This window comes from Bacillus rossius, chromosome 1 (genome assembly GCF_032445375.1).
Source record: "Bacillus rossius redtenbacheri isolate Brsri chromosome 1, Brsri_v3, whole genome shotgun sequence".
Lineage (NCBI taxonomy): Eukaryota > Metazoa > Arthropoda > Insecta > Phasmatodea > Bacillidae > Bacillus > Bacillus rossius.
Window position 1 is genome coordinate 313,449,290 of NC_086330.1, and position 20,670 is coordinate 313,469,959.

General features: G+C 34.8%; 1 protein-coding gene across 2 annotated transcripts in view; it reads right to left on the bottom strand.

Moving 5' to 3' along the window:
• LOC134527916 (apoptosis-stimulating of p53 protein 1) overlaps positions 1-20,670 on the bottom strand; it is a 1,064,179-nt gene that overhangs the window by 431,504 nt on the left and 612,005 nt on the right. For both annotated transcript variants that reach the window (XM_063360949.1, XM_063360948.1), the window contains exon 5: positions 5,168-5,223. In XM_063360949.1, the coding sequence (XP_063217019.1) occupies positions 5,168-5,223 (56 nt within the window). The remainder of the gene's footprint in view (positions 1-5,167; positions 5,224-20,670) is intronic.

Sequence of the window (20,670 nt, forward strand, 5' to 3'; positions counted from 1 at the left end):
AATAAACTGGCTTCCCTACAGCTTACACAGACCTCAAGTAATGAATGCTTAAAATTAATAAACTTTTTTTTTTCTTGTAAGTTTTAAAATAGGACCATCTTCTGAAATTTCTTAATATACAAAACTAGTTGTAGATTATTATAGAATAAGATCGATTTTAAAATGTGAAACCAACCATAAGTATGTTTCCCAGGGCATTTATGTACATAGGCCACAACAAATAGCCGACTGCAGCATTTTACTCTTCAATCCACGAACTAACTTTCTAATCATATCGCAAGAATGACCTAAGGATCGTACGTCATATTTATTATTTCATTAATCAAGAACGTAAATTTACAACATAAAATAATTTCAAGGACTGTCAAAATAAAATAGCTGGACCGATGTCAACGTCCAAGCTTTAAACACATCCACCACCTTTACTATACCGATCCCACTTATTGTGATCTCGCTTCCTCTTAACCCCCTCCCCCACCCTACAGAAATGGAGGAGGTAGCTTCCCTAGAAGGGAATGTTTTTGATATTTTTAATGAGGACTTACAACATTCATGGTCTATACTATAAGCCCAAACTTAAGATAAATGTTGGACCTCTCACCCGGGGTCTAGCCCCAGATTTTTCGGGATCACGTACGTTAATTTTCGCGTACTCCCGAGGCGTTTAGACACTGCCAAACCATCCCCCCCCCCCCCCCCCACAAACCCACTTTCGAAAGTGGCAAGAATTTATTTTGCATTTACATTATTTCTAACAGTAATACAAAAAAAATTGAAAAATATTTTATACAATTATCTTTAACTGCAATGATGAAAAAAAAATGTTTGGTTGACTAAATTATTTCCAAACCCGGTGACAGCAACACCCTTAAGACTCCAGGAGTTTTTCCAACAGTAAGCTGGCCTATCACAGACTGCACTCAGATTTCTATTTGTCTGTGTATCTTAAACTTTCACATTCATTTATGTCAACGAACGTATGTGATTGAGTTTCACCTTGGACGAATGGCATACTGTTGAATTCTTGTGTACCCAACATAATGACACCAATAACCATTTTATTTTCTCCTAGAAATTATTTTTTTTCTATCAATATACAGATTTATGGGAGGAAATATAACTTAAGTGCAACAAATTTATGAAAAAGAAGTGACTTATAGTAGATAACAGATAATATATCATTAAACAATTTATATAATAAACTAGTTAATGCCCGGCATGTATTGCTATGCCTCTTTAAATTTTTTCGTAATTTATTTGCAGTAGGTACGGTACACACACGCAAATCTATCTCTGTTTATATATGTCCTTATGTAAATATTTACATATTTATATAATATTCTATATATCTCTCCATCTATATCGCTCCATATCACTCAATCTCTTTATATATTTCCATGTATCTATGTTTCTAACCTGATAAAAGTTTTTGGACATACGCCATTGCTAAGAACTTTTTCTGTTGAAGAAAAACTAATAAATAAAATAAAAATAATAAAAAATACACAAGAAAGACAAAAAACACACAAAATTAAGCAAACAATTGCTGTTGTCAACAAGAATATAAACACCACAATATATTCTTGTTGACAACAACAATTGTTTGCTTAATTTTGTGTGTTTTTTGTCTTTCTTGTGTATTTTTTTATTAGTTTTATTTTATTTATTAGTTTTTCTTCAACAGAAAAAGTTCTTAGCAATGGCGTATGTCGAAAAACTTATATCAGGTCATGCACTCCCATTGCACAAATATTTTAAAGATAACATCTATGTTTCTAATTATATCTTAATATATCTCCCTATCTATATATCTCTTTATCTCTATATATATACATCCCTCGCTCTATCTCTCTATATTGCTGAACATCTCCCACTCTCTATCGCCTACGTCTGTATCTTCCTATCTATAAATTTATCTTTACAATACAGAAGACGAACACACAAATATTTATTTATATATATTTTTTACCTATCTATATTTTAATATATCTCTTTACCTGTCACATGTGTGACATAGCAACATAAAAACACGCGCGTATTCTAATGTACCGTTGTGTTAAAATGTCCAAGCAATCATTGAAGAATTTTCGGAAATTTAAGATTTTGAACGCACGAGCATTGACGTTTTTATTTATACAGATATTGTTGTAGCCACGCCTCTTGACGCTATGTCATTTTTTTTTAAACGCTCGCCTGTGTTGTTAGCATGGAGCGGTCGAGTATCCGTCTCTAGGTAATTTGCTATCGGCTCATCGCCCCTCGGCAGCTGTAATGACGCCGGTATCGACAAGATGTTTAACCTTCACTTACAGGTTCATCGAGTCGTGACACGGAGAGGCAACGGAGCGCTAATGGGCCTGGCTGTGCGCAAGAGGGCGGAGTGAGGCAGGATCAGCATACTGCAACCTCTCACCTCCAACCCGGGGTTTCATCTCCATAACAGCCACCGGGCAGAATTAAACACTGCAAATAAATAATACTTGTAATTACGAGACGATGCATGAATAGGGGCATGTACATTATTTTTAAAAGATCCTAACGCCCATTAGCCTGCAAAAAAGTATGCCCGCGCCAGAAGTTTCTTCCTTGTGATTGGCGGTCGTCTCCAAGTAAATCCATTGGGCAATTCAGGACAGCGTTTGCGTCCGCACTGAATGGCTGTGACCGGTGTGCCTGCATTAGACAAACATCTGAGACGAACCTCAACCAATCACGAATCGCAGGCAACGCAACAATGTTTTACTACACAGCTAATCTGGAATTCTTTGCTGCCAAAATTTGCATGATCCTGTACATGAATAATATAACACAGTCGTTTCTTCTTCACTCTTCGTGTCTATCCGTTCCGCTTACCGTGGTCCTGGATTCAACATCACGATACGTCGCGTGCGTACCCTCATGGGAAAATGTGGCCTCGGCTAGCATCAAGCTTTACTTTCATGTCCAATCACCGTCCATCAAGTTTATCATTATTTGAAAATATGTTTTTGTTCTATTTTTATGATGAAATTTTGCTCCGAACCGCTTTCTAAGCAAAGCAGTGCTTACCTGTTACGTTTTACATAACCATCGCAGTTTAAAACGCCTAGCCACATTACTTGAAAGATTATGTTTCCTTAATTTTAAGGCACTATAATTTTGTTTTGTGTCAATGATTTTGATTTGTTTCATAAAATAAACGTTGGCAAATGTATGTCATAAATTATACCGAATAAATGTATAATGGTTTAATAGACTTTAAAAAAGTTTATAAGTGTTTCAACAATGATCAAGACTTTGAAAAAAAAAACATTTTTAGAGAATTTTTGAATTAAATTATACAATTGTATGACTTAATGACAAATTTAAAACGGTTTATTTCAGTAATGTTCACAGAAAGAATAAGTTATAGAAATGAAATATTAAAAGCGATTACAGTATTTAAAACAAATCATTAAACACAAATTAAAATGATAAAAAAATTAACGTTTCAAATCAACGTAAAACGTGGCAATGCCCATACGTTTAGGGGCAAAACAATTAAAGAAACCTACGACTTAAAACCAAGCGCGTTTGTAAACCAGTTACATAAAAAATTAGTTAACTTCATGGCAGAGGAAAGTCTTATTAAAATAAAATATCTGAGAACCAATTATTTTTTTTACACACTTTATATTAGCTTCACCTGTATGTTTGTTTGTATGTTTGTGTGTATGTTTGTTTGTATGTTTGTAACCGACTCCTTTGGGTGCGATTTTGACCCACTTTAAACGGCCAGATTTCATTCAAACTTTGTAGATTTATCGAGGACCGATGACAATACACTAATTTAATAAGATTATTCTATTAATCAATTTTCAAAATAAGATTTCTGTCAATTTATATAATTGGTAAAATGAAACAAAGACATATATGTACAGAAAACTATTTCGCTCATGTGCGAACTCTTTTCTTTCAGTTTGTCTTTGGCGCGATATAAACAATGCCTACTAAATATTGTGACATTTAATTAAATGAAAATTGAGAGTGGGTTATGATTATTGTGAACAATATACTTTCTTGAAGAAAATATTATCTATATTTATAAAAATATGAAAAAAAACCTGAAATAAGGGCTTTAAATGTTGTTTCTTTCGTTAATAGAGAAACAATTACGTCTTTGTTTCATTTTACCAATTAACCAAGAGTGAAACATTATTATAAAACATTTTATGCAAATATTTCACGAAACATGGAAAATTTGAGGTTTGATTTTGCTGTGAAACCAACAGCAGATGGGAAATCAAACACCATATGCATAACCTCAATAGCTACACCCGATAAGCAGAATTTTGAAATTCCACTCGAACACCAACCTGCAAATCTACACCAAGCAGTTACAAATATTCCAAACTATGCCAAGGTCAGTAAATCATTAAATAAAAGACATCAAACACGGAAAATATGGATAAGTTTGACAGATGATATATCTAAAACATATTTGGATAGAGAGAAAAACTTACAGTTTAAGGATTTTTACCTGGAAGAAATTGAGGGGAAAAAACACTTTTATTTAAATAAACCAAACTAAAAAGAAGAAAATAAATAATAGTTTCAAAAACTAAAAACACGCTTTATATAGAAAACCATACTAAAAAATAGAAAGTAAATTTTAATAAATTTGAATTAAGAATAGTGTAAATTTTTTATAAATATACATTAATAATAGTGTAAATAAGAAAATAATGTATTTTATTTTTAAAAAAAAGCGTGGGGTGCTTTTTAATATATTATTGAAATGATAAACCTTCTACTCATATATGTCAATAAAATATTTATAACTATTGACACCATGCACCCCACGCTTTTTTTTTAAATTAAAATACTTTATTTTCTTATTTACACTATTATTAATGTATATTTATAAAAAAAATTACACTATTCTTAATTCAAATTTATTAAAATTTATCTTCTATTTTTTTGTTTGGTTTTCTATATAAAGCGTGTATTTAATTTTTGAAACTATTATTTATTACCGAAGAAGTCTGCTGTTAAGAATAATTTTGTGACCCCAGAACGTCTCTGTAAAACACACAGCTGGTATCATTGAATAAAACTCAAAGGGTACAGTTTTTTTTCCCAGAATGCACCCGATACAAAATAACATGTTATTTTCACAACGAATGACTAAGAAAACATGCGCACTCACCGTCTCGCCAAAAAATCCAGGTTCCTTCATGCCATTTCTCGTGTCGTGCCGCCCACCTGCAACACAAAAACATCGACTGCGTCAGTTGGTACATGAATTGGGGGGGGGGGGGGGAGGGAGGAACTGCAGTGCACTTCAGGGCAACTTGTACAGAAGCGGCGGAGTCCTCGTTGCCCGTGAGGACTGTGTCGAGGGTCGCTGGTTCGGCGCCATCACTGGGTGATTCACAAGCACTGAGTCGGTACCCAGGTGGTTAATACACCATCTGTGCGCCGTCTTGATACTTGAAACCCTGTTTCTACGATTTATTCAGGCCTCTAGTATTTGATTAAATTATATACATTTATATTTTAACTAGCCTAGTAATTAAATTGCATATACACATGTAACAAGGCAAATAATTTACAAATTATAGACTACCTACCTATTTATTAAAACGCATAGCGCTAGTTAAATATGTCGGTATCTTTCTCAAAAAAGATCACGGTCGTGACATTAAACTGAAGTTTAAGTTAAGATACCGTATCGAACAATTTGTTGTGACTCACGTTCACAAAAGGTAGGATGGAAACGAAGTTTAACTAGTATTTCAAGGAAGGAAAAATCTTTAAATGTCATGCCTCAGAGATAAATGTGTAACAGCGGAATAGGAGTTAAACTGTCGAGCTATGCGAATCTCACAAATATGCACACTTCTAAATATAAACAATCCTAAAACACTCATCACCGCAAAAATTCTCATTAGAACGGAAAATTTCGTGTTTCAGTTACCCGTTCAGGCTAGACTCCGCAGAATTCTGCACATGCAGGCCGAAACCATCATTTCATTGGCTGCTAAAGTTATACGGTTTCGACTGGGTTGCTCGTGACATGGTAGTACTTTTTCTGTTACGGGCTTGTTACCGGCGCAGGGACCTCCGCATGTGATGTGACCGAACTGCAATGTGGCGAATTCAGCCTGTTTCTTTATCACTCAGTGTATTATCCCAGAGTGCATATGTGCGAATGCTCCTGGTTTGGATAAAGTCGACACCCTACCATGTCTGGGATATTTTAACCACCAGGCTGATCTGCAAACACCTGTATGTTTCCAAGACTTGTGGCACGACCATCGTTAATTTAACACGCGCTAAAATTTCTCGAATTTAAGGCATTCGTTGCGCTACATCCCACGTGGTTCAAAGAAAGACGTACTGAGTACATTGTTAGACCATTGCAGTAAATGTACGGACTTTTCAACGAAGAATTTAACTCAAATAAACATAGAGTTATTCGTAATTTCAAATAACTAAATATTCGTAGCAACTGCGCCGTATTTCGAATTCCAAGTTGTATGTTCCGTTATAAACAAAGGCACACACACACACACACACACATGGACAAAATAAGAGTGTTCTTACTGTTGACTTAACCAGTTTTTGAATGTTTTGTTAATATACCCAGTTCAAAGTAAGTGAGCTCAGTGTCCGTAAAATTACGAAGAAAGCAGTAAATCCACGAGAATCACTGGATAATTTGTAACCAGTGTTCTTCGTAAACTGAAGGTGGAACATTTTTGACAGTGTAGGACGGCGGAGTCCGGCCGGGAGGTCAAGTGCGGGTCGCGGTGACAGGGTCGCTAATGCCCGGGCGCGTGGCACCGCGCGGACAGAGTGCGGCCAATCAGACTCCCGGGCTTGCTCGCTAACCGGTCCTAAGGTCGCCGCACCTGCCCGACTGGTTGGATATTCACTCAAGGTTCTGGGAGGCCGCTGGCCCCCGATACGCCGTCTGCGCAGGGCCGCCGTCGGCAAGGCACGCCTGCCCCCCACCCCCCTTCTTGGTACGGCGGGAAACTGTCCAGGGCTGTACGTATGTGCGAGTGTCACACCTCGGAAAAATTACGCTTTGAATTAAAGCGTTTTCAGCCATACAAATATTCAAACACGTAAACAGCATCAATAAAGAGGATAGATATAAGCTAAGAAAAAAAAAGAACATGAGCCTCATAATTTTAAGTAGCAATGTCAAATATTCACTTACAATATTTTGTTACCAGCATCATTTGTCTCTTCGTGCATTTAACATTCTCGCAAATAACATACAGTTAGTCGTAAAAGTTTGCGTTCCACTGACCACTGACTATGAAAGGAACGACGAAAAACATGACTGCTACAGGTTTGTGGTTTTTGAAACAAAAAAAAACCTGGTTTAATTGGCATTGTAGATAATATAACTTTTAAAAAGTAATACAATTCAATAGGTCTTCATTGCTTTAAGTCTTCTCGGCAATGATTCTACAAGTCTTGTGTCATGTTTGGGCCTATTTAGCTCCGTTCATTAGCAAAACATTTTTTTTATTTTCTTTTAATCGACTTTATTCTTAATGCCTCTTTTATTATAGCCCTTAAGTGCTCAATGAGATGGTGTTTGCAGGACCTTAGGTGTACTGTACAACGGCCATTCCTTGACGACTCCATAGGTATGCTATGGATAATTGTCTTGTAGAAAGTAATAGTCTCTGTCAATGCCCAGCTTTTGTATTCTGCTTTGGTGTATTCAGATACACCAACGTTACCATAGTTGCAGGTATTACATGATAGTTACCTGTCCCAACTGCCGATATATATTCCCATAACATTATGCTTTTGCCGCTATTTTTGACGGTAGACTGTAGGTTATTATACTGGAGATCTTAGTTCTTCTTTCTCCACATACGTCGTTTGTCCGACGAATAAAATAAACAGAAGTAGTAATTATCAGTTAATAATACTCCCTTCCAAAACACCAGTGATTAATTAACGCACTACTTCGGAAAAGAAAGCCTCATTTGTTTTTGTTTTCTTTGCTTCTATAGCACTTCTTAAGGGGCCTCCCTAGTAAAAATTTTTAGCGCGGTGGGCCACTGGCCACGTGCTACGGCCAGTGGTTGGGCGGGGCGATATACCTGAGCCTGTCGCCTGCGCCGTGGTGGAGGGGGGAGAGGGCGTTTCAGCGAGGGGGGGCGGAAAAATGGGAGGGTTGTCATTGTGTGGAGTCCATTTACTACTTATACCTGCGTTATCTGCGAACAAGATCGTGGCAAGAAAGGTGACTGTTTTTCCCTTTCGCTACATTCAACCAAAAGGATAATGTTCTCGCATTGCCTTGCTTGCTTCCTGGCAGTGTTTATTAACTTGAAACATTAAATTAGTGTTGCGATCCAGTCCATATCCATGAAATGCAAACAATCGTCAATTCTGTTTAAAACATGTATTTTTATTTTTTAATTAACGTTCTACATAATTAAGAGATTTACATACATTACAAAAAATGCTGTCACCAACAATCGATGTGTTAGCTTGTGTTTTCAGGGGGGGAAAAATGCAAAAATTATATCATTAAAAAAATTTCCAACATTATACTTTCGAACTGACATTTGTGTGATGAATGGTTTTGCACGAACAGTTATGCTTTCATTCATGAAAGTATTCCGCACCGCGACGAGAAATCACGTCCTACTAATAATTGAGTAATAAAACTGGGAATAAAATGATGAAAATAATATTAATTATTTTTACTCTTAGACACAAAAATCAACTTTTTAAATCGCAATAACGACAAATAAATTTTTAACTTACTTCCTGAATAAAAAGTGCATGTCAAACTTACTTTTAAATTCTGTAAAGAAAAAAAATGTCAGGAACAAACAAGTGTTCCCACCAACGACACATCGTCAACTTTGTATTCTAGGGTTCACGTCGTATTTAGTTACACTAAATATTACTGCATATTATTATTTTCTGGCTCTTATTACATGTTTAGCATTTTATTTTATTTTTGCATATTTTTTTAATGACTTTAACGTTGCATAATATGATGAATAAGTATACACGAATGAACTGGAATCCCGTTTCGAGTTACATACAGACTGTTCACTACAAGCAGTGTACATTTCTTAGCTGTTGCAACAGCGGCCTACAGGTGGATTCAGACTGCAGGCTTAGTCAGTCACGCTGAATCCACCTGAGTTCAGATTTTATCGAAGACAAGTGCGGGTGGTAAGGAAGAACTCAGTGTGCACTGACTGTTGTGCTCAAGGTGTCAGTGAAATGTATAGCTGGAATCACGGGCGAAAATTTGTAGGATTCCCATGAGGCCCACGGGATAACGTGAAGATTTTGCAAATGCAAGCGGGCCCCCTCAGACGGACTTTTTTATTTCAGGGAGGTTCGGGCCACCCTAAGATTCTCCCCTCCTCCCGGAATCTACGCATGCAGCTGGAATTAATTTTTAGCCAAGTACGTCATTTGGTGCTGTATTTAGGCTGTCAAAAAAGATACGAAATATGGCTGCTTTGATAATTGACGATAACTCCTTTTTATTGTGGAATAGTACCCATCTACAAAGAAATCCCTAAATATACCACCACTACTGTTGGGGATTTTCTATACAAACTATCAAAATAATTTTGGTTTCGTCACTGTCACTAGCTATTATTGTATCATACGAAAACATGTATGTTTTGTGTATTAATTTACGGTATTCATCTCTGTCAAATAAATAATTTTTTTTCGATAATAGAGTGTAAGCAAGGTAGAATACAAAGGCTAATTTTAAAATAAAAATGGAATAAAGTATTTTTTGCTTGCAGTAGTTCAAATTTTTGAATTAATTTAGTTGTTTGTTTAAAAAACCCTTCTAAAATCAAAGAAACTACCTACTTCCTAAATAGATAAATAGTGCTTTAAAATTACACGCTTTCATAAATATTTAAACGCCAACATTTAAAATGTAGATTTCACATAATGATAAAATCTTATCTATTTTCATGGTCACGCCTAATGGAAATAATACACAATAATTCGTCATATATGTTTTTTATGCTTTTAATAACTACTCTACACATGAGCAAATTTCAATATACATAAAACTGAGGAACTCTGCATTACATTTTTAATCTGTGTACGACACTAACAGAAATTGAAGCATAAAACAACATTTTTATTTTTTAATTAATAAGTATTTCATCAACGTGAGCTTTGCTTTCATCTCAATGAAGCCACTCTACATAGAGGAAGTGCACATGTATTCAGTCTTAACATTAGACCCTCCGGATCACAGAGTAAACGAATGAATGGAATTCATAACATTACGCAGGGTTTTAAGACATATTTTCCCTTCTACTCAATCGCAACATCTCACTTAGCGCGTAAAATGGTTTCAGTAAACATAACATAAAAAATATTCGCCCCATGTACAGTAGAGGAAACTAAAATGTTTGGAACACTGTAAACTAATTGTATTGTCATTTCTGTAGTCGCTCGAAGTGGCAAACTATGTATCTTTGTTCAATAAAACGAAATATTAAAACAAACAAACAATAACATTACGTTCAGACAATTCGTTACGTGAAGTGAATGTAATAAAATACACAAGACAGTTACACACACCATTACCAAAACACAATCCCATAAAAATCATAATATTACATGTCGACTTAAAATTATTATTATTCACCATGATAATTTCTTGCGGGTAGCCAGCAACAAAGGGACACAATTTTTATTCATTTAATTAACTTTGACAAAACTTGTAAAACCTGGCATGAGCAAAGTAAGCTGATTCACAATTTTATTTTGCGTCAAAATATTAAACATCAACTAGTAATGAATTAAGAGTATGCTTCGCTTGGTAGAACACCGAATATAGTCATCTCCAGGTATTAAACTGAATTTTGAAAGAGGGACTCAAGTTTCTGAAGAAGTTGTTAACTTTCCTGATGATCCATCGACAGTTCGTAAACGGTCTCATCGTCGGGATGTCAAGCTTGGGACCTTTTTCCTCACCATAGTCCCGTGGTCTGTTCTACCATTCGCACAGCTATCCCAACCTATACAAATAGCCGAGTGCTACTACTCCCGTTGCTTCTATCATGGAGCTCGCCCGCAGTCGTACTTCCCTATCCAGCCCTGCGTAATACACGCGTCCTACCTGCTAGCCGCCAAGAACGCGTCCATTTGTGAAAAAGCCTCACCCGCCAATAATACTAACTCATTAATTATAATATGCAAAACATAAAAACATTACATATGCGATAAAACAAAATTTGCTGCTGTCATAAGCCGAAGAAAAAGAATCAATTTGAAATATAACATAGACAGATAAATCTAAAATGGAATTATCGATAGTAATGTTTTAATAAACAGAATAATATATGTCGTATTACACTAAATACGTGTTCTTACTGACAACCGAATTTAAAAATAAATTAAATTACTTTTTTTTTTCTTTTTAAACCATAACCGCATAGAAGAAACAATACTTTTGATACAATTTTTTGCATAACTATACGACAGGACTAAAAGTACATTGTACGTAATAAGTATTTGCTTATAGGAATTAATGCTGCAGAATATACGAATAGATTCAAATGCATAGAATTTAATATATTATCTAATTTATTTGGAAATATGCATGTAACAAAAGATTGAATTTGAAATGAATTATCTGTTTTTAACTACAAATATAATTTTATCATATCTCACTTTCATTCAAACTTAAGAGTGTCATTTTCAACAACAAAATAGCCAAAACTACACTTAAAAATATTTTAACTTGATACTTATATTGTATAACTTTTGATGAAATTAAATGTTAAGAGGTTCATTTAAGTTTGTAAGGAAACATAAATACAACGTTCAAAATAAATAACAAATATTTTGTGTAGTTAGGAGCTCCGCGTCATGCAAATAAAGGAAAGTTAAACTTTTCAGTATACGGCTGCAATAATTATAGAGGAAAATGTTATTTATTCTTTACTTTTAATTCCCATTTGAAGAAAATAAATCGAAAAGTGCTATACCGAAATTATAAAGTTGAAGTTCAATATCGCTTGTCAAGTAAGTTCAAGAACAAAATTAAAAAAAAAGAAAATTTGTTTTCTTGAATCTACTTTTTTCAGAAAAGTATACATACATACAATATTATTATATTATAAAAATAAAATTTTTTAGTCCTTAAGTATAAATTACTGAAATATTTTTTAGTTAATTAATTTTTTCATGCGAAGAAATATTTAATTGTTAAAATCACGAGAACATAATTTATTATATTTATGTATTCCAAAAGCTTATGTTAAAGATCGACTATATGCTATTCAATTTGCCCAAAAATTTTACTGAAATAGGAGAGCATTACAAAAACACAATTTAACTAATGTAGGTATTATAACAATAAGTTATGTTCATAAACTATATTAATGGGAAACAAATATTTATCATTTAATGATATGCAACTATTTTCCTTTGAGGTAAAAATTGAGGTATATTTAATGTAATAAGTAAATCCTCTCATAAAATTTACTGAAACTAATATTCTTCATTGTCCGTCATATTATGATTCCAAACAGTTTAAATCAACTGAAACATGAAATAAAATAGTAAGGTTAACCATGAGGTGTGGAAGAAATTAGAGATTACTTTGCAAAATGTTTTAAAAATTTCTCATGAAATATTGTGATTATTATGTTCGTACATAATGTAAAAAAAAAATTCAATACATGAAATTCAACACATACTTTGTATTGCAAGTTATTAAACATATATTTTAAAAACACATGTGCGTATCTAAGTCGAATTGTTATGTAATACATGATGAACATTACCGATACAACTTCCCTTACAAATAACTTTCACCCAAAGATAAGGCCGCGGACAAATTAGGTATACACACTGGTCGCACGAGGAGCTGAAATAAGTCATATAAGAAAGCCGGCCGGAGTAATTTTTTTCAAGCCAAAGCTAAAAGTAATGGATGTTGTTTGTCTAAAGCAGGCAGTGAAATGACATACAAGTTTACAGAATAGCCATATAAGATCTTTGACGCTTCTTATCCCGTCAGTGGACTGTACGCGAAGAACCAACTGCATCATGGCCCGCCGCCAGTTTTATACTTACGTATGAATACACTTGTAAACGTTGGTTTGTATATTTATGTGTGTTGCCGACATCGATAGGTATTCTTTGGCAGCTCGATGTGGATTCATTCGAACACGTTTGCGCTAAACACGACATATTTTTACATGAGAGTGACATCGCGCACTGAAAAAAGTTGCAGGTCTGTAACGCAACAGTGATACAAATATTACATAGGTCGAACATTTTCTGGAGCACGACATTCACTTTGGGTAATGCTAAGCTACTTGATAGGTACCCTTTACCCGCTTTAAAAGTGATAACTTAAAAAAAAGTGTACATGAAAGCAGACTCAGCCATATGTTTATTGCTGTTGTATTTGTCATAAACCTACCCTACGTTCAATACGGCCTGTAAGTAGAACCATGTTTTTTTTACTTGTGTACAAGCTGTGGTTGTAAAGCGAATTTATATTCTTAGTTAACTAACGTCTATCATAACATATTTGGAATAAGGCTACCTTAATTTTTTTTCTAGATTGCTATATTGTTATATATATAAGTATTACTTAAACGGAAATATCTGGTAATAAAAATAAATGAAAAAAAGCATGAAAGGTTAAGGATTATTTTTTTTCAACAACAAATAATTTATGCTTTGTGTACTATATAAAAACAGAACAAACTTTCAAAATTTCTTTGATTATCCGTTATAGTTATGTTTGGTTTTAACTCATAAATATTTAAGTTGATTGCCAACGTCACGAATGTACAATAATTTATTTCACACCGCTCCGGGTTGCAGGTAAAGTAACAGGCGTGCAATTTGATCAGAAACGCGTTCTACTTATTCAGGCCCTTTAATTGGGCGTGACGGACCATGTGCCAAATATGTAACAATTATAAGTAGGTGAAGTATAAAAAAATAAAGAACTTGAATGCAAAATAATGCATCCAACAAAAATAATTTGCAAGGTTCTTTCGTGGATGTTGTAATGTTTGGGCAATATTTACTTAATTTTGGTTTTTGGATAAATTAATTGTGGTTTAAAATTTTTTAATAATTTTGTATAATTGCTGTAAAAAAATTATTTCCTGCCCTTATTAATTAATTGAGCTGTAGAAATAAGTTTATCTGAAAATTTACGTCATCTTTATTAAACATTGCCACTAATTATACTTTTTAACTTCAAAATGGTTTTTGAATTTTGTAATTAATAACGTACCATCCATAACTACATATGTGAGCGATCGGTCACTGACCTCATCTCCAATCCTCCTCGTGATTCCTGCGCCAGGAGGAACATTTACATTCTGACTAGCTTATTTAATATAGAACTTCCCTAGTTTTTATTTTTATTTATCATTCCATGAACATTTTTAAAACAGTGCAGACAATCAGATATCTATCTAACCAAAAAGCATAGCAAAATGACATTTAGTTTTCAAAATACGATTTTTCTTTTAATTTAAGATACATTTTATATGAAACCTACATTTTTAAGTATCAAAACTTTTGTAAATAGTTAACCATTTGGTTAATACCAGTAAAAAATTTTTCCCCGGCATTGTAAGATGTGTAAAATCATTTTGGAAAACTAAAATAATTTTAAAAAATATTGGGTAGTATAATAATTGTTTCTTGAATTTTTATTAAAAATAAAAGGAAAAACAATGAAGTGTATTTTCATGTTAAAAATTAAATATAAATTTTGTCGAATTAGCTAGCGAGACTGTAAAGCCACCAATAAATAGTTTGTAGGACAACTTTCAATGTGTTGATTGATTAGTTTCAATACTTTATTTCGTAATACATGATCTAGTATGGTAAGCTTTAGGATATTTGTAGTTTAAACAAAAGCAATGTTTTAGAGATACACGAATATAGTCACAGAGTAAGTCGAGCACATGGTACTGTGGCGAGGCACACTAAAAGCAATTCTGAGAATTTCTTTCGGTCACGGGATTATCTTTTACCGGTGCCGGTTGTGGGTTGTCTCCCTCTCACGCACGCACGCACACACAGGTAGCCTGACTCCCCTCCGGCCACGTGTTCCTCCACCCGGCTACCTGAGCTGTGTGGCCTGCGAGCTGGCTTCGCCGAGCGGCAGCACGAGACGGTGGAAAACTTTCAGGATTTGCGGAAATTGTGGAAAAGATATCTCGGAATTCAAAGCGATGACTATATGTTTTAAATACATGAATTTCTTCAGAAAAAAATTATCTTTTTTTCTAGACTTGTACTTTTTTTCTGTCATTCTCCTAAGCAGTATAAAATGGCCCCAAAGTTGGACAAGTTGGTGATTTTTTATTTCATATTTTGATAGAAAAAAACAAAAATGTAAAAGTATACAGACAATTCGTGTATTATCTTCTCGTGGGTGAAAAATTTTCAGATTCGTAGTGTCGATTAATAAAGTCCCATCATTATTTTAAAAACATAGTGTTCTGCTAACTTCTGATGCTACTAGGGAGGCCCCTTAAGGCCTATACGCCCCACTTGTCCAGTTCTGTATAATACCTATGTAACTGAGTGAGACTGATTTTCTTTCTCGTAACAGCTCCTGCATCAGATCGAAGCGCAGCACCAGAAACATGAGGATTTTGCTGTACCAATCGCCCAATGCTTATCTCTTCTCGTCGTTTTAGCTTCCTTGGTCGTCCGCTTCTTGGTTTATTAATTACAGACGAACTGATAGGTACTGTAGTTAATGGTATTCCTGTAGTTTCATCGAACATTTTTTGTGACTTTCTGAACCGTATGTAGTTCAGCAACAATTCGCTCGCTTGTCTTGCCATATATACCCTGCAGGTGGTTGCTTATTCAGAGATACTAAAGATAACATTAACTTAATATACCCGAGATACGTTTCTGACTCAATTATACACATGCTACATCATAGTCAACGAACGAAGAGGACGTATACTATTCAGTTACTATTTCCGACAATTTTGCGATCACTTGTCTTATTTAGTTTCATTCCAAGACAGTAAAATAATGTTTTGTTTATGTTCACTGTCAAATACCGTATCGTAGATTCACTGACAATTTGTATGGCATATGGAGTAGATATAGGCAATGATATATTTTAATTAATTTCCGTGTAAAGCAATCTCGTGAACTAATAGTTTTGCGATTAACTGTATAAGTAAACTATTCTCAAGTCATTAATTTCTGTGAAGGTCACAAAAATATAGGATTGTCATTAAAATATTACTTACATAATGCATCATCGAACTTTGAGTGTAATTTACAAACGAAAAATGGTTTTTAAATACAGATCTATGTAAATCTTTATAAAAATAACTCTGTAAGAATTTTAAAATGTCAAGATATTTTTTGATGATTCTGTAAGTTCTCTCCTATATATTTGTTTTGGAACCACTTAAAATCAAAAGTAATTTATCACATTTATATGGTGAATTTTTCTTGTGATGTTTATGTATGTAATAGATATGAATATCTTACGAACATCGCCACAACAGTTATAAAACTTACAACTAAACACATTCTGCTAGAAAAACCTCTGAGCTCAGTGACTAACATTACGTGTAGATGAACTACGTAAAAATTAAAACAAAAGAATTATAAATTATTATTATTATTAATTAGTAAACCATTCAGAGCAATGCGTGGCAGTTGAAACTCCAGTGAGGTGCAACATGCGTGACTGGTCTTCGTCTTAGCTGCGATGTCGGGAGCAGGGGTTGTCTTCCAGCCTCCAGCGAGGGCGGCCGCGGCGCGGACGGAAATAATCGCCGAGACGCTGGAAGTGCAGACTCCAGGCGGCGGAGATATTTCCGTCCCCCGCTGCACGACACAACTCTCGCTGCACTACGTCCTTGCTGGCGGTGTTCAACTTCGCTCCGCGAGACCCTGTGGCCGGAGTCACCACTTCCTTCACGCCCTTTAGGTCTAGGCCAAGTCATTCCTAGCGGTGTTCCGCGTTGCACAATGAGATGCTGCGGCCAAGTTCACATCACTTCTTCGTGGTTTCACGGTCAAGGCAACGTCTTTCCTAGAACGTTCAGCTTTAAACAGTGATTATTTTGTGGGCAAATGTCACCACTTCTTCATACACTCTTGGTCCTAGTAGCGTTCAGCTTTACACCATGAGATCCTGTGGCCATTTTTACTACTTATTCATGGATTTAGTGTTGAGACAATGTCCATCGTAGGATTTTCAGCGCTACACAAGTGAGATTCTGTGACCAGAGTCACCTCTTCTTTGTGGATTCTAGGTCCAGGCCACGTCATTCCTAGAGATATTCAATGTTTTACAGTGAGAATCTGAAGCTAGAGTCACCAATTAATTTTTATGTTTTTACCACGCTTTTATTAGTTTACCTGTATGTATGAATGAATGAATGGACTATGTCATAAAATATTTCCATTCGATTTTTACTCACTTTTCTAAGTACGATTTTGTTGAAATTTTACATACATATTAAGATTCTCTACCAATACAATATTTTAATGAATTAAGACCTTTTAGTTAAGAAAGAGTGGAAGGACGGTCAGAGGGTCCGAAAAAAAAAACTTATTTCGAGCTATGGGTAATACCCATGCTTTTTGTGTATCCACGAGATCGGGGCATTGTGTGAATTTTCCCCGGGGTCGACTGTGCCCTTGGGGAGGGAGGGGGAGTTAAAGACCCCTCCCCCCCCCCAAAAAAAAAAATCAATGCTTTTTCAATTTGGAGTGTTCCGATCCAATAGATCGGGTTATGGTGGAAAATGTACCAGGGGAGGTGTTAAAGCCCTAAATTCTTTAATGCTCCCTCGGAGGCTGATTTAAGAAAAACCTCGTGCTCAGTTAATGTGTATGTAATATAAAGAATATTCCTGCCGAGTTTCAAGTATGTGGAAATATACTTGAAAGACTGTCAACAATTCATTAAAACGTTTTATTCTAAGACTTATTAAAGACAATAACAGTTTCTTATTATTTATGAAGTACATTTGATTTTAAAATGTATTAGGTATTTAGTTTGATACCTAGTTTTTAGAAACTGCGCGCTGATATGTAATAATAATTTTTCCCCTTATGTTTCACAACATAACAGGTTTATGAGGTTAATGTGACAAAATAATAATGGCTCAATGTATAAAGACACGTGGCTAAGATATTATTTGTAAATGACAATAATTTTTTCAATTATAAATTTACCACATACTAGTCCTTGTGTTTTTTGCCGTTATTATAACCAACATGGGAAATATTTACTATTGCCAGTGGGTAACTATCTTCACCAAAAACATAAGTTTAAATGAATTTCCTTGGATGAATTATTGTACTGCCAAGTAACAAACACAAAAAAAGTAACAAAAAATAAGTAATGTTAAAAATTTAACACCTTCAAGTAGTTTATGTATTGATTTGTTTCTCTTTAAAACAAACCAAATTTAACAAATAATTATATATTTACATTTATATTACCCCTTTAGTGTATAGAACTAACTATAATACTTAAAGAAAGATGGGTATGAGTTTATATTTATTTAAATTTAGAACATAATTAGTATCGTCCTAAAAAAGTTTGAACTAGGAAAAAAAATCCACAAGTAACTACATTCGGAGAAGAATTCCCTTGTTCCATCACTTGTCTAGCATAATTACCAACATTGACCCGATAAATGATATTACAAAAATTATTTTAAAGGCTACCTTTTATTGTAACATATTTTCATTCTTTTAAAACCTACAATTAATAACATAACTTCGTTAAATATATATATATATATATGTCAGCATATTTTATAATAATAAGTAATCAAACTCAATTCCTAACATTTTCGGGGACTAACCCAGTTTAAAAAAATACTGAATAGTATGCCTAAACTAAATTTACATTCAAAATTAATGCAACAGGCTACTCAATGAAATAAATATAAATATTTCTCAACAAAACTTGCAGAAATTTTTGTATGCTTCATGTTCAAAAAATTGTTATTATGTTTTGGCATGGTGATAATTACGTCACTAAAGATGTCTAAAAAAAGGACAGTGTTTCAGGGAAATAATTTACTATTTAACGAGAAATTTCTATATCTATAAATATACACACGGCATATGGGGTTATGTTAAACACAATGTCAATAGCTTATTTTGCCAACAAGCTCAAGAGCTAAAACTAACTATTAAAAATGCGTAAGCTAGTGCCTACATTGATTTGTTTTAACGTGTGTGAGAGAGGACACAAAGTACCGGAATGAGATCAGAAAAGTCACCAGAAGAAGACATACTTAAGTCCGCTGATGGCTAATACCCGGGAGATTGAGCGGGTGATCCAACCCAGAACACAGTGGTAAGAGGCTGGCGGTCTGATCACGTGACCACTGTGGCCTAATGCAGCCGGCGTGAGTGAGTCCTGAGCTCGCGACAGAAAAACTGTACACTTGACGTGAAGCGGAGAATGCGGTCCGCAAGTCGCAGACCTCCGCGCAGGATGAAAATTTTTGGACGATGTAAGAAAATGAATATATATATATATATATATATATATATAACCAGCGGTGAAAAAGTGGGACCATCAAGATAACTTTTTGGGATAGCAATTTCAACATAGATTTTTATTTAGATTCTGAAGCAACAACAGGGGTCATCGAGCGATGAAAAAATCCCTCAATTATTATTCTCCTTTATAAAATCAAAGTATTACATATTCCAAGGGATTTTTTAATGTGTTTCAACTTCATTCCGATAAATACATACCGTCAAAATCAGATATTGTAATACTTTTATTGATACACTTGTTAAATCATGGGGATGTACGTGTTGACGTAAATGGCAGATGCTTGATATGTTAAGTCTTTCTTCTCTACATAAAGCACTATAATATCTGGCGATGGAACCGGTCCTAAGTGACTTGCGCAACAGGAGAAAGCTCTAATTGACCGCCCGCACTGAACCAAACAGCTTACCGGCGCTTGGAATGTCAGCTTGTAAAGATTGTTGCTTGGGGCGCGATACAGCAGGAAGGGGATGTGGTTCCAGTTGGGTTGGTTGCCAAACTTCCTTTCCCGGTTTCGCTTCGGCGGTGAATGGACAGGCGATCAATTATTCTGTCGTGCAGGAAAATAAGAATTTATGAAATTATTTTTACGATAATGGCATTTTGTAGGCAATTTTAATGCAAAAATCATGTTATTGAAAGCTGGAATATCGTGAATAATCTCACAGGTTTATTGTGTGTTTCTTGTGGTTACAGTACGGGGCATGGCTTTATATAATCTTCTCTAATACAGTGAAGAAATGTAACTGTAAAATAAGTATTAACCCTTAATATATCCTATTTAGTTAGACATTTACCGTGAAGCCCAGTGTGTATGTGATATTTAAACAAAAGCTTGGGGCGAATGCCTGGTTGTCGAGCGCAGACTGATTATATGCTTAAATGATGGTCGCCGGAATTGTGAGAGACGAGGATATGAAACAGCGCATCAGTCACAGTAGTAGCAGGATACAGGGAAGTCTCTCTTAGCGTGATACACTTTAAGATAGAATATTGAGTGTTGGCTTTCAGCACACGTGCAGGAGTAACCTGCTATTAAAGCTTGACGTGACAAGCTAAGAAACTTATGTATTCGAAAGCATTCTTTCAGTTAGAATTGAACTAACCCAGATATG